A 25,411-nucleotide genomic window follows, 5' to 3' on the forward strand; every position below is an offset into this window, starting at 1 on the left:
AACGTAACAGAAATGTACCAAGATAGTTTTGGAGACCGGATGTCTGAAATCAAGCTACTTGAGAGTCAGAGTGAATCTTGTCTTGTCTCTTTTAGCTTCTGGTGTTTGCCTGCAATCTTTACTGTTGTTTGGCTTGTAGATGCGTCATTGTAACTCTGCCTCTATCATCATGTATTTCTTCCTTCTTCCCCAGTAGCATTTTGGACACCTATTTTGGACCTTTGGGGGCTCATCTTTCAGTGTCCTATCTTTCTGCATTTTCATATTGTTCATGGGGTTCTCGAGGCAAGAATACTGAGGCGGTTTGCCATTCCCTTCTCCAGTGGACCACGTTCGGTCAGAGCTCTCCACCATTACCTGTCCGTCTTGGGTGGCCCCACACGGCATGGCTTGTAGCTTCATTGAGTTACACAGGGCTGTGATCCACGTGATCAATTTGGCTAGTTTCCTGTGATTGTGGTTTTCATTCTGGAGGCTGTGGGATCGTAGTTCTTGCTTCTTCTATCTGCCCTCTGATGGATGAGGATAAGAGGCCTGTGCAAGCTTCCAATGGGAGGGACCGGCTGTAGGGAAAGCTGGGTCTTGCTCTGGTGGGCAGGCCACGCTCAGGCCATTGTCATGTAGCCTCTCTGCCTCGATTGTCCTTAGCTTTGCCCCGTGTGTCTCTGTCTCTGAGCCTCTTCTCCTTTTCTCACAAAACCACCAGTCCTGTTGGATAATGAGCCCACCCTACTTTATTTGGACTCATCTTCACTAATTACATCTACAATGACTGATTTCTAAATAAGATCACATTCTAAGGTACGAGGCACTAGAACTTCAGCATATCTTTTGGGGGAAAACAAAATTCAACCCATAACACCAGGTTTCCATGTTCTCATTTGTTTTAGGATGTTAAAATTATCTTTTCCATAGGAATGCTAAAGGGAGGCTAATGAAATTCAAATCTTTTGAGGAAAAACTACTCCATAATTTTTAAACAAGTCACTTCGAGACTTACCCAAGAGGTGAGGACATATTCATGGGACAGTCTTCTTGAAATCTGAAATTTTTTTACACCCAACCAAGTTCTCTTTTTACAGGAGCTGGGCTCCCCACAGTGTATTTTTAACCAGAATAATAAATAACTTCAAAATAAGTGAGATATACACAAAAGGATGATAATTCCTGACCTAGATGTGATTCTGCAGCAAGTTTTAGAAATTGCTTTCTTTATTTATAAACTGGATATTTGTTAAGAGAAAACCAGTTTCTCCCCAGACATACAAAGAAGTGTTTCGTTTGTTTGTTCTGGAAGAAAAGGCAGTTTTCATCAACACAGACCATCCGTATTTGGCTTTTTCACTGAACGCATAGAAAAGAATGTCAATTCAGACAGTAATTTCATAGAGGATGCAGGAAGTCCTCTTGGGCTTCTCAAGAACTGAAGTTCATATGAAATGGGAAAACAAAAGCTTCCATAATCTTTTTTGGGGTGTGTTGCTCATTCACTCGTTTATTTGACAAAGAGAGAGCCCACCTGACTAAGGCAGAGACAACGAAGGAGCAAAGATGTATAAGATGTGGTCCTTCCACTCGGAGAACCCACAGGTGAGCGGAGAAAAATGTAAAGAAATAGCCAAAGTATGGTACTTTCTGTTGAAGACGTGTTTCCAAAATGCTGCGGATACAGCTGATGCCATTGAAAGGAGCCAGGGAACGTGTTCTTGAGGCAGGATCGACAGCAGCAGGGAATGTGACTGTGTAAGGCTGAGGAGTATAGATGCCATGCTATTTTTAATGTGTGGCTGGAGTGTAGAGCGTGAGGGGTGTGGATGGTGAGACAGTAGGAGGTGAGGTCCGCGGGGTAGGCTGAGCCATTCTGCAAATATTCTCTTATATGTTGATCCAAAGAATTTGAACTCTGCCATGAGAGAGGGTTGGCTTTTTTCATTTCCTCAATACTGTTTTTCTGAAATTAATCTCAGCCTGTTATATCAAACTTTAAGTATAAAAAAGTATAAATATGAAAATTAAAGTCACTTTTAATCTTGACATTCAGAGTAAAGCTTTTTGTGTTTTCTGTGTATTTCTTGGTCTAGAGAAGTCCATGGACTATATAGTCCATGGGGTTGCAAAGAGTCAGACACGACTGAGTGATTTTCACTTTTCACTTTCACTTTGTCTTTTAAAAATAATTAAGTAGGGACTCCCCTGGCCGTCCAGTGGCTAAGATTCTGTGGTTTCAATGCCGGGGGCCCAGTTTCCATCCCTGGCCAGGGAACTAGATCCCACATACTGCAACAAAAATGCCGTCTGCTGCAACTCAGACCTCATCCAGCCAAATAAATAAATAAAAATAAATATTTTAAAAATATGTAAATCAGCATAATGTATTTATTTTAATTTTGGTTTATTATAATGTGAAAGTAGATAGGATTTTCGTCTCTCTCATTTTCTTTTGTCACTTAACTTTATATTGTGGACTTTGTCCTGAAAGAGTTTTTCTAGATAGTCTTATGATATATCTACATTTTACAAAGTTTAACCCTGGTAGCAAGCAGAGATTTCTACACTCGAGGATAACATCAAGGTGATATCAGTCCAAAACTTGAACTCCACTATTCCTAGCTATAGAATTGATTCAGTCTTGATGTATTTCAACTTGTCATGTGATTCACAGAAATAAAGCCAATGGTTCATCTTTTATGGAATTGTATACATTTATAAAAAAATATAAAGGGGAAGTGATACATGAAACACAATCTTGAAAAAGAAAATATGGGTGTAGAAAAATAGCAGGTTTGAAGCAGTGCACTTATTTTCTGAAAATAAACATTCCTGTTTATTTAAATGTATAGCCTGAGTATGCTAACTATGTGGTACTTTAAGCCTAAGACTTCCATAAACTGCATCATTATAAGACACATAAGCTTTATTGACAGCATTGCAACAATCTCAAATAATCTGTCTGGAGAACAACTCTTGGATCAAAATAACATCATAGTACACATGATTTTTTAAATTTATCCTTGAAATTTAAGACAATAACACCACTAGAAGGGATCAAAATAGGCTGAGTGGGCATGAAGTAAAGCAACTGCCCAGGAATGTGGGCGTCTACAGTGTCCCCTGGGTCTTGTCTAAGTCTAACATAGCGTAACACTTCTAATGTGAAAAATCAGAAGTCTGTTGCATTTTAATGATATTCAATAACATCCACAAATTCCACTGAACCAGAGAATTCACAAACAGTTAAGATAATCAGAATGATTTTTTAAAAGTTTGGCTTAAGTTGGAGGCTGTCAACTCTGTTTTTTAATTCACCATGTCAAAACAAAGACCATTCATCTATAATGACATGTATCTTCAAGGATAAAGAAGAAGAACTTAAGCATCTAGAGGGAAAAACCACATAATCTATAAAGAGACAAAATTCAGGCTGGCTGCAACTTTCTCTTCTGGGAGAGAGAGGATTTGACAGCCCTGACCATTTTTGAAAGATAATTTCCAGGAAGAGGTAAACTCATGACTTACATACAGATTCAAAATGAACATGTACATTAAAGATTTTATTGTACTCACAGGAGGGGCCCAGGCTGATATTATAACTGGTTCAAAGAGAAAATCAGAATAGCACTGAGGAAAGGAATGCTGAGATGAACTGCAAGCAAAGACAACCCCGGGGGGTGGAGTGGGTGGGGGAGTGAAGATAGTCTGAACCTCTTCCCAATAAGACATGCTCGGCACGTCTATCAGTTACCAAACTACGACTCAGGGTCAAGGATCAGAGTCTGCCAACAGAGAGTGTGCTGTGGAGCCCGAGTTGTGCTCCCTGGAGCATTTTCTCTGGTTCAGCGTCACAATGGTGAACTACCTCTCTTTGCGTGTGATCTTCTGTTTCCCATTATGCCAGTCATCTACAATATAAACCCAGAATTAAATGAAACGATTCCCCCCCCCCCCCACAGATTTAGGCGTTAAAAAAAAAAAGATTTAAAAAAGCAAAAATCTAGGCCAGTCCCTATTACTGTTAAAGGGTAAGGGACAAACACATTCCCACTGCAGTCTAAGTTCCATTAACCCAGGAACTTCAGCTCTTTGGTTCACTGGTAGTGATAGATCCTGGTGGGTTTTTTTTGGTTTTTTAAAAATATTTCTTTATTTGGCTGTGCCAGGTCTCAGCTGTGGCTTGCAGGATCTTTAGCTGCAGCCTGTGGGATCTAGTTACCTGACCAGGGATCAAACCTGGGCCCCCTGGGCTGGGAGGGTGGAGTCTGCTGCTGGACCACTAGGGGTTTCCCAGATCCTGGTTTTTGAGGTCTGAAGCTTTTATAACGACTTTAGCCCTCTTAAAAGGATGTATATAAAATTACGAGAAAAGCGTTAGATATAGGGCAAATACTTAGAATGAGCAAAGAAAACAGGAAATAAGTAATAAACCATTAAAAATCATGAGTCACAATTGATTTTAAAGCTGATTTTAAAAAACCCACACGTGTCACAAAGTCCAGAAAAATAATACCTAAAAAAAAAAATTAACTGATTCACCCCTCTGTAGTACTCTTTCCCTACATTTTTTTTTTTGTGTGTGGGCATATCTTTTGATATCACTGATATCATTCTTCTGTTCCTGTGACAGGGATTTTGCCATATTATTTTCTAGGGAGAGAACTGGAGGAAACTTGGGTTTTTCTTCTGCTGTAGTTGGCTGTTTCTGTTTTGTGAGCAGTTTCGTGTGTTCTTTTGTCTGATTCACAGACGCGGTCAGGACAGGACGTATCAGGGGGCAGAGATGTGATTTAATATGCCGATACTCAGCTTGTCCACTGTGGATTTAAGAATTCTGAAGTTCTCACGAGTGAGTGAACGTCGCTCAGTCCTGTCTGACTCTTTGCGACCCCATGGACTGTAACCCACCAGACTCCTCTGTCCATGAAATTCTCCAGGCCAGAGTACTGGAGTGGGTAGCCGGTTCCCTTCTCCAGTGGATCTCCCCAGCCCAGGTCTCCCACATTGCAGGCGGATTCTTTACCAGCTGAGCCGCCAGGGAAGCCTAGTTCCCACCGAAAGAGGAATGAGAATGCAGGGTGTATTTATTGTTGTGCAGTTGGTTTTAGTTGCTAAGTCACGTCCAACACTTGAGACCCCATGGACGGTAGCCCACCAGACTCCTCTGTCCGTGAGATTTCCCAGACAAGAATATGGAGTGGTTGCCATTTCTTTTTTCAGGGGATCTTTCCAACCCAGGGATCGAATCCGCGTCTCTTCTATTGGCAGGTAGATTCTTTATCACTGCGCCACCAAAGAAGCCCAAAGGAAGCAGTTGTCTAATTTAATTATGTGTAGACAATTTGCTCTTATAAAACTTACAAGAACACAAAATTATGTGTGTCTGTGTGAACGTATTACTAGTAAGCCTTCTCATTTCTCATTGTACCCCCAGTGTTTTGCCCATTACACAGATGATAAGAAGCATTTAATAAATCTATGTTTAATGATTAAATGCTTGATGAGCAACATGAAAGGAAGGATATATTTATCTAAGGATTCTTCGGTGCCCTCAAGGGATGCATGGACATATAGAAAATCCTACCCAGAAGTGGTTTTGTTTATTTACTTAAAATGACTCATTTCTTGTAGAAACCTGTATTTATTTGATCACTTTTGGCTGCTGGGCTTCTTGTTGCAGGGACGTGTCTCGCAGTGGAGCTCAGCTCTAGGATGGGCTTTAGTTGCGGTGCGCAGGCTTAACTGCCCCACGGCATGTGGGGTCTTCCCAGACCAGGGATAGAACCCGTGTCCCCTGCATTGACAGGTGGATTCTTAACCGCTGGACCACCAGGGAAGTCCAGAAGCATTTTATTTTTTAAAAATAGGTATTCAACTTATTAAAGTTGTGAAAGCAGACCTAACTCTAGCTTAGTCTTGAAGCATATCACACTAACCTATTATTCTAATTTTAAATCCTGCGGATATTATTAGTGATGACTTCTAATGGATCTTTGACAAATATTGGGCCTTTCCAAGCTAGAACATCTCAAATATTTTAAACAGCTTTTAGAAAGTTAATCTATTTGCTCTAAGTACCCCGAAGAGACTGAATTAATGAAAACAACCTTCTAGAGTAATTCTCAAGCCTTTTTCATTTACTAACATTTAAACTTACAAAAATTTAAAGTTTTTTTTCTTAAATAGTTTCAAATGCATATTTATAAAGTGTGTACAGATTCAGTATTTACAGGGAAAAAAATGTTAATGCTATGAGTTTGTTACTCTCAAAATTTTTATACTTAATTTTAAAGTTTATTGTGTTCATATTTAAGTAATATAATTAAACTTTCAATTAACTGGATTTATTGATGACCAGAGGTTACATTCAGAAAGCTACCTGGGTTTTTAGTGACTGTTCTGCGGAAACTCATCGAGATCTATTTTATAGTCTACTGGTCATGTCTGCATAATTCCAGGATGTGATCAAATTGCCTGATTTCCCAAATTCAAGTTATACATATTTGCTAATTCATACAGCGAAGCCTGGCGTGTTGCAGTTCATGGGATCGCAGAGTCTGACACTAATGAGTGACTGACAGCAAGTATCTGTTTACTGGGCTTCCCAGGTGGCGCTAGTGGTTAGGAACCCATCTGCCTCCCAAAGCAGGAGACACAAGAGATGTGAGTTTGTTCCCTCAGCTCGGAAGATCCCCTGGAGAAGGGCATGGCAACCCACGCCAGTATCTTTGCCTGGAAAATTCCAGAAGACTTACAGGCTACAGTCCCTGGGGCTGCAAAAAGGAGGCACCTGAGCACCTGCACACGTGTCCGTTTACAGATTCTGTAACTTTTACCCAAATCGCTGATTTGATTTGATTTTTGCTTCTTTTTTCCCCATCTTGAAGCACATAATATCGGTCCTTGCTAACTCAGACTTATGAATACAGTAGAATTATAAAGACATATAAATATAATTTCTACTCCAGAATATAGCATGTGAAGTGCTGGGTTAGATGAAGCTCAAGGTGGAATCAAGATTGCAGGGAGAAATATTAATAGCCTCAGATATGCAGGTGACACCACCCTAATGGCAGAAAGTGAAAAGGAAAAAAGAGCCTTTTGATGAAGGTGAAAGATGAGAGTGAAAAAGCTGGCTTAAAATTCAGCATTCAAAAAACGAAGATCATAGCACCCAGTCCCATCATATCATGGCAAATAGATGGGGAAAAAATGGAAATAGTGAGAGACTTTATTTTCTTGGGCTCCAAAATCATTGCAGCCATGAAATTAAAAGACACTTGCTCCTTCGAAGGAAAGCTATGACAAACCTAGACAGTGTATTAAAAAGCAGAGATATCACTTTGCCAACAAAGGTCTGTATAATCAAAGCTACGATTTTTTCAGTAGTCATGTGTAGATGTGAGAGTTGGACCATAAAGAAGGCTGAGCACTGAAGAACTGATGCTTTTGAACTGTGGTACTGGAGAAGACTCTTGAGAGTCCCTTGGACAGCAAGGAGATCAAACCAGTCCATCCTAAAGGAAATCAGTCCTGAATATTCATTGGAAGGACTGATGCTGAAGCTGAAGCTCCAATACTTTGGCCTCTTTGCAAAGAGCTCACTCTTTGGAAAAGGCCCTGATGCTAGGAAAGATTGACAGCAGGAGAGGTGGATGACAGGTGGTTGGATGGCATCACCAACTCAATGGACATGAGTTTGAGCAAGCTTTGGGAGATAGTGATGGACAGGGAAGCCTGCAGGCGTGCCGCAGTCCATGGAGTCACAAAGAGTCAGACACGACAGAAATACTTAACAACAACATCAGCAACAACCCCAGAATAAAGACTTGCCCATTCAGTGAGTTCGTTTTTAAAATAAATATTTTATTTATTTACTTGTTTTATTTAAAATAAATATCCTCTAATTCATATAATTGAGGAGGTGTTAAGAATGGTATCCAGTAGAATTCTGTATCCCTCACATGGCCTTTGTCTGATTTGCATTTAAACTCATGAGGTCATTCTGATGGCAGGAAAATGTAGGTTCTCTTGCTAAAAATAAAATCAAAGACACCCTCCTGCTACCCAAAAGAATGAATCGAAGAATTTCAGAGAAGGAAAATGACAGTTTTCTTAAAACTGTCAGTGATTAAGAGAGGTGCAATTTAATAATAGAGTTTAAATGTAATAGTAACATTAAATTTCAAAAATAATTTTTAAAAGAGAAGGTGCAAAAAATAGATCTATGGATTGAAAATCTCACATTATGTAGATGCTATGTAATAGATACTGGAAGAGGTAGAATGGAGCTGATATAAACAAAAGTACTCAAATCTCCACCATGGATGTTTATGTATCTATACAATCTAATACAAGTATCAAAAATAATTATTGAGAGAGCATGTATAATGTAAAATCATCACATTTTTCATTATATTTCCATATTATATCTTATTATTGGAAAAAAAACAGGAAAGGGGGTCAGGTCTCAGGAAAATAAAAATTGCTGGCATCTTTATCTTCTACAGAAAGTTAGACTTCAAAAAATTTTTGACATAGAAATGAAAAATACATGCATAAAATTATAAAACTAACTGCTGAGGGAAGAAAAATAAGATAGTGTTGACAGCTGACTCCCCAAAGAGACCATCAACATCACCTGCAGATCAGACAAAGGCGAGTTCATTGTTTACTGCAGTGCTGAACAGAGGGCAGAGTCTCGGAGCATCTCTAGATGGAAAAGCCCAGAGTGGGAGAGACCCTGAGGGCATTTTGATCTGATTTAAGGTAGATCTTTCAGTGCAGGGACCTGAATGGGATTTTGCAAAATGTGTGGTATAATAGTTGAAGATTGATGGATGCAGAGAAGTGAAGATTTTGAAGTGAATCTATAATAAATACACAATAATTTGGTGAATCCACTTGGATAATCTGTTGTTTAATAGGAAGAAATGACTTTTGTTCCTTGTACTGAAGAGAACAAGGTGAATAGTCTAGTGTTCAGATACATGGATTTTCAGCAAGCTCCTGAAAGAAATAGTAAAGGGTTGCAACTTCATTTTCCCGGGCAAGAATTTCCTGGCTTAATAGAGTCATGTTAAAGTAGACAGGAAGTTGTGTTGATGTAGATGGTATTAGGTATCAACAACATGTTTTTAAAAATCAGCCTTATTAAAACTTAAAATGCTTTGTCTATAGCTTTTATAGAAAAAAAGGAGGAAAGATGAATAATAAAATGAGCATAAAATCAGACAACAGAAATTAAGAAGATCAAACACAACAATAGATGTTAAAAATGAAAGTGGATTAAGCTATCTGAGGAAAAGATGCATTTAGTTGTGTGCCAATCGAAGCCTCGTGCTCGTCTCCGTCGTGTCCATGACCCCCATGGACCGTAGCCCGCCAGGCTCCTCTGTCCGCGGGATTCTCCAGGCAAAGATACCGGAGTGGACTGCCATGCCCTCCGCCAGGGGATCTTCCCGACCCAGGAGTGGAGCCTGCGTCTCCTGCATTGGCAGGCGGGTTCTTTTCCGCTGAGCCACCAGGGAAGCCTGTGTGTGAAAGCACGCTCAGTGGCTCAGTCGTGCCTGACTCTTTGCGAGTCTATGGGCCGTAGCCCGCCAGGCTCCTCTGTCCGCGGGATTCTCCAGGCAGAGATACCGGAGTGGACTGCCATGCCCTCCGCCAGGGGATCTTCCCGACCCAGGGACTGAACCCATATCTCCTGTGTCTCCTGCACTGCCCACAGATTCTTCACCCACTGATCACTTGGGAAGCCCTCGCCCGACTCCACAGAAATAGGGTCACATGGTGGCTGTGGTGGTTTAGTCGCTCAGTCATGTCCAGCTCTTGCAACCTCGTGGACTGTAGCCCGCCAGGCTCCTCTGTCCATAGTATTTCCCAGGCAAGAATACTGGAGTGGGTTGCCATTTCCTCCTCCACATGGTCATGCATCTTTATGCATAAAACCAAAGAGCATCAAAGTACATAAATCAAAAGCTGTTGAGACGAGAGAATGTAGGAGGAGGCATAACTCAGGATGAATGAGTGTATGGTCTGGGTTTAGGGCTGGAAGAGATGCTGGTTCTTGAAGACTTGAGCTGAGGGCACAGCAGTTGCTGTCTAGCACCCAGCCTCCGACCAGGTGGGGAGGCTAGATCTGACAGACGAGATGCTGCGGATGGAGGACAGGGCTACTACTGCGGTCTCCACACGGAACAGAAGGAACTGGATGCCGATCTTCCACGGTGCCCTCTCTCCCGATAAAATTATCATTCGTGATGAGTTCAAGACTTCTCTGTGAAAAGCAAAGCTTTAAAACCTGTAGAAGAAAACAGAGACTGTGCTTAATGTTAGGGTCCTGAAGGCTTTCTTAAGACACAAAAATGAAAAAAATGACCCGTAATTTGACTCCAATGAAAATTTAAACTTCTGTTTAATAAAAGACCCCATAAAGAAAAAGAAAAGACAACCCCAGACCCCTTTTATAACACACTGACAAAAATTTGTTGTCTGGAATACATTAACAAAAAAATTCCTACGTGAAAATATGGGCAAAAGACATGAACAAACTTTGCACAGAATATAAAACGTGGATAGAAAGTAAGCATATGGGGACAAGGCTCAACCCCATCGTAGCCAGAAAAATGAGCATCAAGATCTCATGTTGATGTCCAGGAAATGAGGAGTGCTGGAGCCGGAGGATGTGCAAAGGCCCCGAGGCAGGCTCCTGCTCGGCTGGTCAGGAAAGAGCAGGAAGGCCAGGGAGCCAGACAGAGGGAGGCAGAAGATGAGGACAGAGACGGGCAAGGGTGCAGACCATCAGTTTCTGTGTCACATAACGCAGTCCTTGACTTAAGAGACTAGCAAGATGATGTATATGAGTAATAAAGAGGAACGTAAACATATAGCGGACACCATTGATAGGAGTGGCAAACTAATCTTGAGAGAGACGGTCAAAGGGAGAGCAAAGTAGATGTTTTAGATAATTCAATATTTTAAAAATTCAGACCATGTTTGTTAAGGTATCTGCTAGACTCTATTAGCAACTAAGGGTTCAAAGATAAGGAAGAAGAAACCCTGCCATAGAAGGCGTCAGGTGTCTTAATAAATAATTATAAAAATAAACAGAAATGAGTAATGAGCTGTTCATATGTGATGTTCACAATAAAAACAATGTGTGTTTGTAAACTTATGAAGACCCCGTTTTTGGTCACTTCGACCCTTTTCCCCCCAATCTCTACACTGTACAGTGCTGTAGCCAGAGGAAGTGCAAAGGCCCTGAGGCAGGATCCTGCTTGGCTTGGTGGTTGATGCTGTTTGTTGCCAATTTACACCTGAGAAAACAGCTGCAGGAGAGACTAGATGATTTGTTTAGCGCCGAGTTTCCCGTGCTCCGTGCTGGTGGCCTGTGGGGCTGGATAATTCTCTGTTGTGAGGCTGTCCTGTACACCGTAGGGCGTTCTGTAGCATCCTTGGTCTCCACGTACTAAAAGCAAGTAGCTCCCCACCCTCAACAGCTGTGAGAACCACGACATGCCTAGGCAAATATCTCCTGGGTGGCAAAGTCAACCCCATGGAGAACCACTGGTTCAGCAACAGAGCCAGGGGTGAGGGTGGGAATTCAGACCAAATCTGCTCAGCTCCAAAGCAGATAGTTTTTGATTGTTTTTTACAGAGTTCTTACTTTAATGAACAGTGCCTTTCTGAATAGGTCTCTCGTGAGCACTGTCCATTCATGTTTAACATTCATGTAAAGCAACGCAGCTACTACAAATGGTTCGTCCTGGAGGAAGATACACGGGAGACCGCAATGCAGATGTTATTTTGATTTTCCATGGTTTGTTGAACATCTCAAGACACATGTAGTATCAAATAACAGCCTGCATTTCATTCATTCATTCAGCAATGCCTGGCGTTGCACCAGGCACTGAGGCCCTCCGTGGACAAGTTAGAAAGATCCTGACTTGTGCTCAATCTATTGGGGGACGGAGAACAGACAGGAGACCCAATAGTACATCATGAGACAAGATAACTTCAATTTCTGCCATGAATTTTGGAAAAAAAAAGTTTCCAAGGGGAAGTGTCTTGGTTGGAAGAAGGGAGCTAATTTGGACTCATATTAAGGAAGGCTTCTCAGAGGAGTTGACACAGGCTGAGAAGTCAGTGATAAGAGTCAGCCATGTGAAAATCTGAAGAGTGTGTGGCAGAGAGGAACAAGCAGGCACTAAGACGCTAAGCAGTGAGTGAGTCTGGCGCATTTTGGGAACAGGAAGAAGTTCCTGGTGGACAGTGGGGGTTGAGTCAAGGCAAGAAGCACGTGAGGACCTGGGGCCATGCCTGACCTTGTAGGCCAACGGATTTTATTCTGTATGCAAATGGACATGACTTTGTTGAAGCCACTTCAAAAGGAAGACCAAATGTTATCTTTCTCCAAGCTAAAATACCAGTGCAGGGTCCAACACCTTCTTGCTTCCATCATTCATAGTTACATGTTTGCGATTATTTAAATGGACCAATGTGAGACTTGACGTTTGAAGCCAAGGGAAATCAAAGAAATAGTTAAAATATATTAGTTTAGTTTTTATTCTCACTGCAGAACTTCTGCAAAACCAACTTTTTTTTTTTTTATTGCTCTGGCTCCTTAGAAAGTCTACCGAGCATTTGATTTCATTAAAAAGAGCCCACAAACATCTATATTCTTTAGGAATTCTGATGCTGAGCGTCACTGGCTGTCAGTGATTTTTAGATTTTTTTTTTTAGAAAGATATTACTGTGATGATCTTATTTCAGGGCCAACAATCTAATGCCTATTACTTGTGAAGGGATAAAATAGAAATAATTTAAGTGCTCAGCAATGAAAAAAGAGAAATAAAATGTATTATTGTTATATGATAGAATATAATTCAGTAGTTTAATGACTAGATCTAAGTGCATCAAACTGCACAAGTGTCCACAGAAGGAGAAGGAAAAAGTAGGCTGTAGTCAAATAGGTATATAAAAATACATCTCCCCCTAGATTTACTGAGATACAATTGACACCTAACGTAGTGTGAGCTTAAGGTACACAGATGCTGATTTGGCACATTTATATATCGCAAAGCGATGACCTCTGTGGCACGGCGGCCTGAGGCGGCGCGAGAAGCTTGGGGGGACGGTGGGCATGTCCATCATCCTGGTTGCTCACTGTTGCGGTTCAGTTGCTCGGTCATGCCCGACTCTTTGAGACCCATGGACTGCAGCACACCGGCTTCCCTGTCCTTCCCCATCTCCTGAAGTTTGCTCCAACTCATGTCCATTGAGTCAATGATGTCATCCAGCCATCTCATCCTCTGTCGTCCCCTTCTCCTCCCACCTCCCGTCTTTCCCAGCATCAGGGTCTTTTCCAATGAGTCAGCTCTTCACGTCAGGTGGCCAAAGTATTGGAGCTTCAGCTTCAGCATCAGTCCTTTCAATGAATATGCAGGGTTGTGATAATTTCACAGGGTGTACACATTTGTCAGAACTGAAGAAATTTTACGCTTTATTATATTTGTGCATAATAGCTGAATGTCAACTATACCTCAGTGAAACTATGAAAATTTATTATGGTTGGCCATTGGCATGAAAAGTTAAGTTGGTAGAAATTTTCCTTCCTTACTAGGGCATAAAGTGGTAGCATCCCTTAAAATTAATGGCATCTTAAATTTCATCAGCAGCAATAATGCCTTTGACCTGAGATTCTGGTGGCTGAACTTTATGCTATTTTCAGCTAAAAACATGCTAAGTAATAGGCTTTGGAAATACTGGAAGGGGATAATGTTGGAAGACTGTGAATTTGGTTTCAGCTATGCTAAGACTGGGACGGCAGGAACTTCCCTGGTAGTCCAGGGGTGAAGACTCCAAGCTCCCAAAGCAGGGGCCCCGGTTCTGTCCCTGGCTGGGGAACTCAATCCCACATGCTGCAACTAAGTTTGACTCACACGGGAATAAAGACTGAAGATCCTGTGTGCTGCAACTAAGGCCAGGTGCAGCCAAATAAATAAATAAAAATAAGTTTTAAAAAGTCCTCATAAAAAAAGCACAGCAAGACTGGGGTGTGAGGAGGACTGGTTGTCTCAGTAACTTTCTAACTGGTCTCTCCGTCCTCTCAGGCTTTCCATGGTCCAGGCCCCACCCGGGCAGTCTTTCTGCCTTTGCCATAGACTGCCACCTTAGCCTGGCTTCTGCCTGCCTTGGATAAAACATGCCTTCCCCTATGGTCCCTTCTCTTTGTGAAGCCGAGGTCATGTGGCTAAGCTCTGGCCAACGAGATAAAAGTGGAATTGATGCGCGCAGCCAATTCTAATCATCCATCTTAGAAAGGAGTTTCTAAGACTGAAAATGGCTCTGTCTATCATATCTTATTGTAAATGCATCTGGTTTTTACTGCCTTATAATTCATCGACACAGAAGCCCTGTTTTCGAAAGAAAAACAGACTAGACTCAGTTTAGCTGCATCTTTTGAGTGACGTTAAAACGGCGCTCCTCTGGATGTCAGTGCTGTCCAATGGCTAATCCTGGTTCTCAAGCAGGCTCCGTCGGTGTCCCTGGACAAGCCATTTATTCTTTCTGCTTCATATCCTTCAGCTGTGAAACGTGGCTAATACTGCAGGCCTTGGGGGTGCTGTGAGGATTAATTAACGCAGGCAGAGCACTTTGAACAGGACGTTGTCCTCTTTGCACGTTTTATCCAGGGACTTCAACAAACTGTACCAGTAAGGCTGGTCCCATTTATCTCTGTTTTCCAGATCAGGTTATAAGGCAGAAGACATTAAAACCTTGCCCAAAGTTGCTCAGTGAACTGGGGGGATGGGGGCCCAGAGGAGACCTCTGGAATATTGGCTTCTAATCTTGAAACACGCTTTGTTTTGAAAAAAGGCTCTATAAATGCCCAACGCCTTTGTCACCCAGCTCCTTCTCTCGGGTCTCCGTCACGTGCTGGCCTAGATTTTCCTGAGTTGACTTTGCGCTGACCTACAAAGAGGAGGCCTCTTCTCATCAGAAAAGAAATGTGAGTATCTGGGAGAAGGTGAAGGATCACCAGACTCCAAAATGTGTATCACAGACAAGTTGACTGGAGGTTTCTGTTGGCTTTGGTGTCCTTGCTTAAAGACTTAACACATGAGGTCCTCCTCTGCAGAGAGAGTCACTCTTTATCTTCTTTAATTGTATCTGGAATTTATTTAAAAAAACACGCACAGGAGAGAATTCACAGCTTCAGCACTTCACGTCTGCCACAGACGACCCCTGCTTATATCAGCACAGATGCATCCTACCCGGCGCCGTGTGTGAGTGTGTGTGCGTGTGTGCATACCTTCAACACGGAAGGCAGGACGGCAGCAGCAGGGGGCAGCCCTCTCCTCCCCCGAGCCATCTTCCCAGTTCAGCCCTCTGATCAGTCTCTCCACCCCTCACCTTGCCAGGGGGCCAGGTCCTCTCCTTCTGCCCTTTGGTGTTCAGTGGTTCAGTCGTGTCCGACTCTCTGCGACCCCATGGACCGCAGCACGCCAGGCCTCCCCGTCCATCACCATCTCCCGGAGTTTACTCAGACTCACATCCCTGGAGTCGGTGATGCCACCCAGCCAGCTCATCCTCCGTCAGCCCCTTCTCCTCCCGCCTTCAATCCTTCCCAGCACCAGGGACTCTCCCCGCGCCTCGTGGAGAACTTCAGTCACGTCTCCTGCTCCCGCTGGCCTGTCACCCCGTGAGGGCAGAGCCTGGTCACTGTCTCTCTGCTCCACCAACACCTCGGGGCCAAGGAAGCCTGGCTCGCATGATATTTGTGGAACGAACAAATCAGAAGGGTCTCTCCTGCATCCATTCCAACGCTTGCGATGCAGATTTGTAACAATGCTAAAATGTCGCCTTTCCTGTGGACTTAGTTTCAGAGGAAGCCTCTAATGTGCAGGGGAAGGGTGGGGTGCGGGCCCGTTTAGAAAACCTTCCGAAGCCAGGGTGTGGGGCTGTCTGCGCAGAAGTGACAAAAACAGTGACCAAAAAATGATGCTCCATTGAGGGCTCAGATGCTAATGAAACGCACCGATAGGTGTGAAATTATGCACCAGAGAAAGTCACGTGATGCTAGGACCAGGAGCGAGCCCCCGACACCTGCGGAAGACGAGGGCTGCAGAAATTAGGGAGCTGAGCCGGGAGAACCACTTTGCTTGCCCTCATCGATCACGCTCCTCCAGCCTAAAGAGGACTTTGTGGACAAAGAAATTCAAGGAGGAGGCGTCCCTGCAGACAACTGTCCTCTCCCCACGGGGCAAGGAAGGGGGGAAGCTTGTCCTTACTTCATGGCAAGGAAGCAGTTTTCAAGAGATTCGCTCAGCAGGCTGAGAGGCGGGTCCCTGTGTGTGGGGCGGACATGCGGGCTGCCCCGGATCCCCTCCTCAAGAGTCTGAAGGCGGAGGTCCGCGGCTGACCCCTGGCCTTGAGCTCGGGGCTGTCCCGGGGGGAGCGGAGCACTTCGTACCAAGTGAGCTTTCCCGTGGGCCGCCGCGCACACGCGGGGAGCAGAGGCGTCAGGAGCACACGGGGGCCCGCCAAAGCCTGCAGCTCTGGGGTCTGCGGGTGTGTGTGGGTAAAGAGCAGCCCGACTGAGAAGGGGATTGAAGGTGAGCTCCCGGCGGGTGCATCTCTAGTGAACTCATGAAAGCTCGGAGACAGGACGCGCAGCCCTTATATGCCTGCAGCCCTGAAGGCATCCGGCCCCAGGCAAGCCTTGGGGCAGGCAGGACTTCTCAGGGTTGCAGCCTCTCCAGCCCTGGAGGTCTCCGACGCCTGCAGTTATTACCTGGAAGCAGAAGCAGAAAGTGGAGACTCCGCTCCCAGCCCCGGCGACCTCTCAGGTCTGAACGGACTGGCGAAAAAACAGAGAGCTGTTAGTGTTCTGCGGCTGCCAGGCTGGACGGGTGGTCGTCTGTCCTTCCCCTGAGGTGTGGCCGTCTGCCCTTCCCCTGGAGGGGTGGCCGTCCGTCCCTCCCCTGGAGGTTCGACTGTCCCGTCCTTCCCCTGGAGGTTCAACTGTCCCGTCCTTCCCCTGGAGGTTCGACTGTCAGGTCCTTCCCCTGGAAGAGTGGTTGTCTGTCCCCCTGGAGGCTGGACTATTTTCCTCATCAGTCCCTCCTCCTCTGGGGTTGAAACACACGCTCCCTAGCTCAGCCACTTGAACTTGCCCAGCTCCTTCCTGAATCATGGCTCTTTGGAGCGCCCTTCCCGCTGGCTGGAGTGCCCATCCCTGACATTTCACAGCGCTTCTTCTCTTCTTCCCTGTCTTGGCTTCAGTGCCACATCCTCCGAGAAGACTACCCTGATTCTTCAAGGAGGACCGCTGCTTAGCACCCGCATAGCACTCCACTCACTTCCGATCGCCACCTGCAGCTGTTGACAGTGACTCACTCGTTTGTTCTCCCTCCTTGGGTTAGAAGCTCCCTGAGGACCGGCCTTTGTGCATCTGTATGAGGCGTCTGGGCATGCACGTGAGTGTGGCAAGGCTTAGGATGGACACTCTGCTCATAGCACGAAGGGGCAGGGAAGCAAGTGATAACTGAAGCAGAGCAGCTCCCAGGCTTCCCCCCACCTGGTTTCAGCGTCACCTTCCACGTCACCCCCCTTTAGCGTCCTGAGCCCTGGGGAGGGGGCCCGAGGCCCAGCCCCCCCCTCCCGCCACAGCCCCCTCCTCCTCGTTGGTGCGGCCTCACCTCGGGGGCCAAGGCTGCACATGTTTCTGTGACACTCCCACCGAGAGCAGCAGGCCACGGCGCCAAAGCTCAAGTTACTTTTGGCAAAGATTTTGGACACGTGCCATTTCAGCCTCTGCCCTGGTGCTGGGTGGCACCCGGTAAGAGAACGACCTTCTCTGATGAACTTGGGCACCTGCTCTGGCAGAGTGCAGAAACCTCTGGATCTTCTGCTTGGAAGAACTTAATAATGATGGCAATAACAGTAATTGGCTGAATGGGGTGCAGAGAGCAAGGCATGAGGTGTTCGTGTTCACGTTAGAGTGGATCTCTGCTCTGAATGTATTCAAGTAGGCAGCCTTTAGGTTTCCCTGGGGGTTCAGATGGTGAAGAATCTGCCTCCAATGCAGGAGACCTGGGGTCGATCCCTGCATGGGGAAGACCCCTGGAGAATGGACTGGCTACCCACTCCAGTGTTCTTGCCTGGAGAATCCCATGGACACAGGAGCCTGATGGGCTACAGTCCATGGAGTCACAAAGAGGACTTTGGGTTAATTCCTGCCTCTGTGAGGCTGTGGTTATAAAGTCCTATTCCAGTGTGTGATAGTTTTGTTTTATAGCAAGATGTCCAAGTAGAAGAGTACTGCTACATGTGTTCCATTTCACACTGACACTCCTTTCATTTTAATTGTGCTTTTAATAAGGACAGTGTGGTGGACTGGATGTGTCCCTCCAAAATCCATAAGTTGAGTTTCTCTCCTCCGCCCAGTGTGATGGTCTCTGGACATAGGTCCTTTGGAGACGATTAGACTTAGATGAGCTCATGACAGTGGGGCCCACGTGAATAAGATTAGAAGATGCTTTTAGAAGAGAAAGAGAGACCAGAGCCCTCTCTTCCTCTCTGGCATGTGAGCACCTAGCAAGAAGGCTGCTGTTTGCAAGCCAGGAAGAGGAGTCTGCAAGCACTTGATCTTGGACTTCCCAGGCTCCAAAACTGTGAGAAATAAACCTCTGCTGTTTAAGCCACCTGGTCTACATATTTTGTTATAGCAGCCTGAGCTTAGAAAGGTGGTAGTGTCAGCTTTGGGACTGGAGGGGGCAAGAAGCTCCTAGAAGCGGTGGTTTAAGAAAGCATTCACCCTCAGGGTCTTGCAAATGGAGATTCAGTACTCGGTAGCCCGGAGAGCAAGTGTTCCTCACATTTTGCACAGTGTCCCATTCACTTCACCCTAGTCCCGGCCCTGGGGAGCATGCTGTTTGTACCCGAAACCAAACGGGCTAAAATAAACAAGACGGAATAAAAAAATGTAGATCCTGTCAGCGAGATGCAGAAGAGGTGCAGTTCTGGTGTGAGGAATGATTCTATCTCTAGCTCTGTCTCCTCCTGCTTTCTCCTTTCTTGGCTTTATTCTTGACTGTGCTCAATTTGGAAACAATATAGCCACATGGCTGTGCATCTCAGGGAAGGTTTTGATTGGCTCTTCTGGGTCACGTGCCCATCTCTGTGCCAATCCCCGTGTCACAGGTGGTGTGTGCTGATTGGCCAGACTCCATCACGTGTCCAGCCCAGGATGGATGGAGACTGTGGCTCCTGCAGAATCACTAATGGTTGAGACAGAAGTGATTCCCAAGCGACAGCGATTAGAGCAGTTTGGACCTGAGGTCACCTTCCCCTTTGTCCATAGCTTTCTAGAAAATGCCACAAAAATGTTTGGAATTTTCTCAAGTAATCTATGCCTTCTAGGTGTGTCTGTACACAATTCAGTTGAGATTCTTGAGGCTTTAAGTTGTACCGTGGGGCCATAAGCAGGACTCCTTTGATTGCAAATGACAGAATACCTCAGTCTGAGCTGGTTTGAGCAAAAAGGAGATTTATTTACTTTGTGCAATTAAACAGCCCAAGAGTGCCTCCAGTGAGGTAGAAAATGCCAACTGACCCAGGCAACACCGATTCAATTTTGTTCTTTCAGAATTAAAGCCATGTCTGAACGGAGACTATATTCCCCATTCTCCTTGGAGACAGGTGTGGTCTTGCGACAACGTGTCATTCAGTGGAACGTAAGAGAAAGAGGTTTGAAATATCTGGATGAAATTTTTATCTGGAGGATGTTTTCCGTCCATGCTCTCTCCTCCCTTCCTGGGAAGTGGCAGTTAACTAGACCCAAGGATGGAAACCGTGTCCGCAGCTGACCCACCTGCCTGAGTCCCTGGATGACCTTTTGGAACTGAGCTAACTATCTGCACATCTGTTCTGTTCAATGAGAGATAAATCAACTTTTACCCAATCTAAATCATTGCATTTTGGGGCTCTGATTGTAACAGCAGCTTCACAAGTATTTATAACATAGTAGTCTCCTGGGGGTGGGGTGGGTTACCTGGACTGCAAGGAGATCAAAGCAGTCAATCCTAAAAGAAATCAACCCTGAATATTCATGGGAAGGACTGATGCTGACGCTGAAACTCCTATACTTTGGCCATGTGATGGGAAGAACTGACTCACTCTAAAAGACTCTGATGCTGGGAAAGATTTAAGGCAGGAGGAGAAGGGGAGGGGAGAGAAAGAGATGCTTGGATGGCATCACCAACTCAAAGGGCATAATGGACATGAATTGGCACAAACTCTGGGAGATTAGTGAAGGACAGGGAAGCATGGCATGGGATCCATGGGATCGCAGAGAGTCTGATACCACTTAGTGACTGAACGATAAAAACAGGTTCCTGGGGTGCTAGATCAGGGGGTTCCAAATGGTACCATCAGGATTTGGTTTGATCTCTGAATCTCTTGGTCTACTTCTTCTCTGTGGCCTCTACTCCCAACACTTCTGGGCTCTGTCCCTCTAGACTCTATTTCAGCCAAACACAGTATGAACCTTTGGCCCAGTAGTCATCAAAAGTAACATAACTCTTAATGCACCAACTTAGGTCATGTGTCCACGTCTAAACCAATCAGTGTGTTTGAAAGAAGGCAGTGTACAAGGCTGCACACTTGTGCTGGTGATTATACCCCAGGTGACAACAGTGACCAGTACTGGAAGAAGGTTATTTGCATGCTATGGAAGCAAACAAAAATGGATACATATGAAGTTCTAAGTGTTAAAATTGAGTTAAAAGCAGGGATTGAAATAATGATTTTTCTGTATCAGACATCTCTAGTGAAACTAAATTGTGTGTGGCTGTGTGTCTGACATGCACAGTTATACAAGTTGTGTACTGTGCAACTCTTACAAGCACTATTTACATTGTGCGTCTCTGAAAATTACTACTTTCTCTTCAGCATTAAAAAATCCAAACGATTTTTAAAATCATTTCATCCTCTTTTGGTGAGAGATTTAAACTTAAAACATCATTTTCATTGAATGACAACATGATGACAGAGCTGGTGGTTTACTGTATAACAAAAAGAGTTTTCCCTGTCAGAAGATTTGATTTTTGATGGTCCCAATTTAGTCTCAGTTCCCCTCTGACACATTCCAGGGTGATTCTCTCTTTAATTGACACCCATCAAACCAAGATGGCTCAAAGTCAGTGTTCCCAGAGAGAAAGATTCCTATAATCTTAGAGTTGAAAAACCTTTGAATGTCATCAGGTCAAAGAATCCACTAAATAAATGAATCCTTTCCTCAATAGCTCTGAGCAAAGGTCACCTAGCCTTCATTCAATCACCTCCAGGGGACAAGACCTGTCAGATTTCCGACTCCACCTTTGCTTCTGTGGACAGTGCAAGCGATTGTAAAGATTTTTGGAAATCAGCTAGCAACCTCCCTGTCCCATGACACCTGTTCTTCAGAAGGGATGTGTTGTTATTGTTCAGTCACTAAGTCATATCCGACTATAACCCCACAGATGCAGCATGCCAGTCTCCTCTGCAGTCTCCTGGAATTTGCTCCAGTTCCTGTCTGTTGAGTCAGTGATGCTATCCAGCCATCTCATCCTCTGCTGCCTACTTCTCCTTTTGCTTTTAATCTTTGCCAGCAGCAGGGTCTTTTGCAATGAGTCAGGTCTTCACATCAAGTGGCCAAAGTACTGGAACTTCAGCATTGGTCCTTCCAATGATTATTCAGGGCTGATTTCCTCTAGGATGGACTGGTTTGCTCTCCTTGCAGTCCAAGGGACTCTCAGGAGTCTTCTCCAGCACCACAATTCGAAAGCATCAGTTCTCCGGCGCTCAGTCTTCTTTATGGCCCAACTCTCATATCCATCATGACTACTGGAAAAACCGTAGCTTTGACTATAGGGACCTTTGTTGGCAAAGTGATGTCTCTGCTTTTTAATATGCTGTCTAGGTTGGTCATAGCTTTCTTTCCAAGGAGAAGGGATATAAGGCAGTGTTTACCATCAGAACTGGTGGCGTATCCATCTCCCTTCTGATGGAACCGGGTTCAAATCTCTTTAATTCCTCTGATCTTCAGTTTCTCTAAAATGTGGCCCGTAGTTCATTTTCCTTTAGCAGCATTAGCGTATTGCCTAACGCCTCGTTCCAAGCAATGATCGCTGTTATCAAGTCAAACAGGTTTCAGGAAGGCAGTGCAGCCAGGGCCAGGTGGATGTGCAATGGGTATGAACATGGCTGCCGCCAGGTTCAAGAGGAATAAACAGAGTCCTGCTATTCACATAAGGGGGCTACCTTATAAGGGAGGGGACCTGTAGGGTATATGAGAGTTTACATGAGTCTGGCTAAGGGCTTAGAGGGTACCTGACACTAAGGATTTATTCAGCATCTGCTCTGGGCCAGGCTTAGCGGGTACAGGTATTAATGAGGCCAAGGGTCAACCTCTGGGAAACTCACAACCGGCCGGGAAAGACAGGCTCAAACAAGCAAAATGTGGAAAATGATATCACCGCAGGCTAGGTCCAGGATGCCAAGGAAATCCGAGGAAGCAGGCAGCTTAAGCCAGGACACTATCCCTCCCCTCCTATGCCAAGGTCAAGGCTAACCTTGGCAACACCACCCCGCCCCAGGCGCACACACAGCACAGGCAAAAGCGAATCCTTCTCCGGAGAGAGCTGGGGGCGCAGGGAGCGGAGGGGTAGACGGGCTGAGAAAAGTGAGATTCCCTCTCCATCTGAAAGGAGCTGGGGATCTCCGCGGGCGTGGGCGAGGCGCGGGCGCGCAGGGCAACTCGGGGTCCCCGGGAGGGGACGGGTCAGAGGACCGGATCGGGCCAGGTAGGCGCGAGAGGGGTGGGGGAAAGAGTGCGCCCTCAAGGTTGTCCGCCTGCGGGCGGCCGGCGGCTCCGCCTGCTCCCTCTCCTCCCCCCACCCACCCCGAGAGGCCGGGCTGGATCCCTGAGCGCCGCTAGTCCTCGCCCTCCTCCCCCCTCCTCGCCGCCCCGCCCTCCCCCAGAGGCGGGGACTGGATCCCTGAGCGCCGCCCCTCCGTCCCCTCCCCCCTGCTCCCCTCCCCTCGCCCCCTCCTCTCCCCTCCCCCCTCCCAGAAATAGGGCTGGATTCCCCGAGCGCCGCCCCTCCCTCCCCTCCCCTCCTCCCTCCCTCCCCACCTCCTCCTCCCCCCTCCCCTCCCCTCCCCCCTCCCTCCCCCCTCCCCACCTCCCCCCTCCCCTCCCCCCTTCCTCCCCCCTCCCCACCTCCTCCCCCCCCTCCGCCTCCCCACCCCTCCTCCCTCCCTCCCCCCCTTCCCTCCTTCCCCTCCCCTCCTCCTCCCCCACCTCCTCCCCCCCGACCCGCAGAGGCAGGGCTGGATCCCTGAGCAGCACCGCCCCTCCTCCGGGCAGGCCGGCCGATGAGTCAGCTGACGCGGGCGCCCCAGCCGCTCCGGCTCCCCGCGCTCCCCGAAGTGGCTGCGAGCCGGCCGCCCACTTCCAGGTTCGGGGACGGGAAAGTGATGCGCGCCTCCTGACGCCGCGCGGAGCCGCCGCCGCTCGGTCTGCGCTTTCGCCCCCAGCCCAGCCCAGATCCCCGTCTTGACCCGAGGCCACTTGGGGCGCGCGCTGGGCGCGGGGAGCTCGCCGGCCGCCCGGGATGGCCTCCAGTTTCAATGACATCGTGAAGCAAGGCTACGTGAGGATCCGGAGCCGCCGCCTGGGGGTGAGTGTGGACCCTCCCTCCCGCCTGCCAGCTCGGGTTGAGTCCCGACCCCGGCCAGCGGCCCTGGGGGTGCCCGGCGCGCCTCGCCGCGCCTTCCCGGCTGGAGCGCACCCCGGGGCAGCCGCTGGAGCGGCTCTCGGGGTGTCGCGGGTCTATCTTTGTCTCCCGGGTGACTTGGCTTTCCGTCGGTGGCCGCGTGTCCGCCTCGGTAGCCTCTGGAGCCCATCGAATGGAAATAAATATTTCTCGGTAGCCATGGGAGGCGGCGCCGAGGAACCCGGGCGGGGGCGCCGAGCCTGCCGGTGCCCCGGTGCCCCCGCCCGCCGCCAACTTCACTCCAGCGGGGGTGGGGGACGGATCGGCCGGGCGAGGAAGGGCGGACGCTCCGGTGCGAACCGGGTCAGTGACCCCCGACTCCGGAGAGACACATCTGCGAAGAGAAGGGCTTTTTTCGGAACTCCGGGCCGTGGACAGTGACCCAGCCTCGGCCCAGGAGCTGGCGAAGGCGCCGCGGGTAGATGTCCTCGTCCTGAGCCTGGGTGCGCTGCTGTCTCACACCCCGGATGCCACTGGAGCGCTGTCTGTTTAGGGCGGAACCGAGCACCTGGCACAGAGCTGGCGCGCTCTCCTTAAATGCGTACTGAAAGGAAGGATGGAGGAGCCGGAGGGCACCGGTGTGGGCAGATGTTGGCACGGGGGTGGGTCCTCCTTTAAAACTCCCTCTCTGTGGCCCTTCTCCCTTCTCCCTTCATTGATGAACTTCAGAGACAACTGACTCTGCTTCTCTTTGGGCTTGAGTGATGGCTAAGGAATTCTTGAGGGAGGAAGAGGATACCGGAGTGATTTTTTTTTTTTTTTTAATTTCAAGCTGCCTCATTTCTCTTTGCTTCGCGTCGGGTGCTGTTGCTGCTTTTTTTTTTTTTTTCATTGTGTACTTTGGGGCGAGGGGGTTGGGGGTAGAAAAGTTTACTTTGCTAATGTCTGAAAAAATGGTAATGTCAGGAATGGCCACAGGGGAAACTGGAACATCTGTCTCCACAAATACGTGTCGTTGGCACTGTTCTCTTGTTGGATCTTTGGGCTTGTTAATGCACCAGATAACTTTACTGGAAATTGAAATTTCACCATGTTAATTTAAACAGCTATACAGGAAAACATGCTGATGGGAAATACCCATAACTATTACAAGCTCTTACCTGGTTTGTTTCGGTCCTTTGCTTCCTTTCTTCCTTCCTCCTCCCTCTTCTTCCTCTCTTTCTTTCCTTTATTTTCTTCCTTTCCTTCCCTGCTGGTTACCATGTTTTAGCAGTTTTCCTGCTGGTTACCATGTTTTAGCAACTATGTCCTGTGTAATTGTGAATATACAAATATATAATTAGGGAGCAGTGTAAGAGAACTCACCAGTCCCTATCGACTGTAAGTCTCCTTGCTTTTCTTCTCTGCTATGCAGACACTCTAATCCACAGGAACAGCTTTTGTCCTTAACCTAATGACTGTCATGCAAAGGGTCAGAAATAATAGGAACTTTTTGTTTTTCATAACCTTGTGGGCCAGCCAAGTGTTACAGTGTTGAAAGAGCATTTGAAAACACCATTCTAATTTTAGATTTACTCCATCATGTCAGTTGAGGAAATTGATGAGACATCCATTCTGTGCTAGAGAGCATTCCAATAGAAAGAGGACGTGAATTA

At 46.5% G+C, this 25,411-nt stretch overlaps 1 protein-coding gene across 2 annotated transcripts in view; it reads left to right on the forward strand.

Moving 5' to 3' along the window:
- Positions 1–23,341: 23,341 nt before the first annotated feature.
- DOK5 (docking protein 5) overlaps positions 23,342–25,411 on the forward strand; it is a 149,048-nt gene continuing 146,978 nt past the window's right edge. For both annotated transcript variants that reach the window (XM_070472787.1, XM_020914337.2), the window contains exon 1: positions 23,342–23,720. In XM_070472787.1, coding sequence (XP_070328888.1) covers positions 23,655–23,720 — 66 coding nt within the window. In that variant the 5' untranslated portion in view covers positions 23,342–23,654. The remainder of the gene's footprint in view (positions 23,721–25,411) is intronic.

The sequence above is a fragment of the Odocoileus virginianus genome, chromosome 9, assembly GCF_023699985.2.
Source record: "Odocoileus virginianus isolate 20LAN1187 ecotype Illinois chromosome 9, Ovbor_1.2, whole genome shotgun sequence".
Lineage (NCBI taxonomy): Eukaryota > Metazoa > Chordata > Mammalia > Artiodactyla > Cervidae > Odocoileus > Odocoileus virginianus.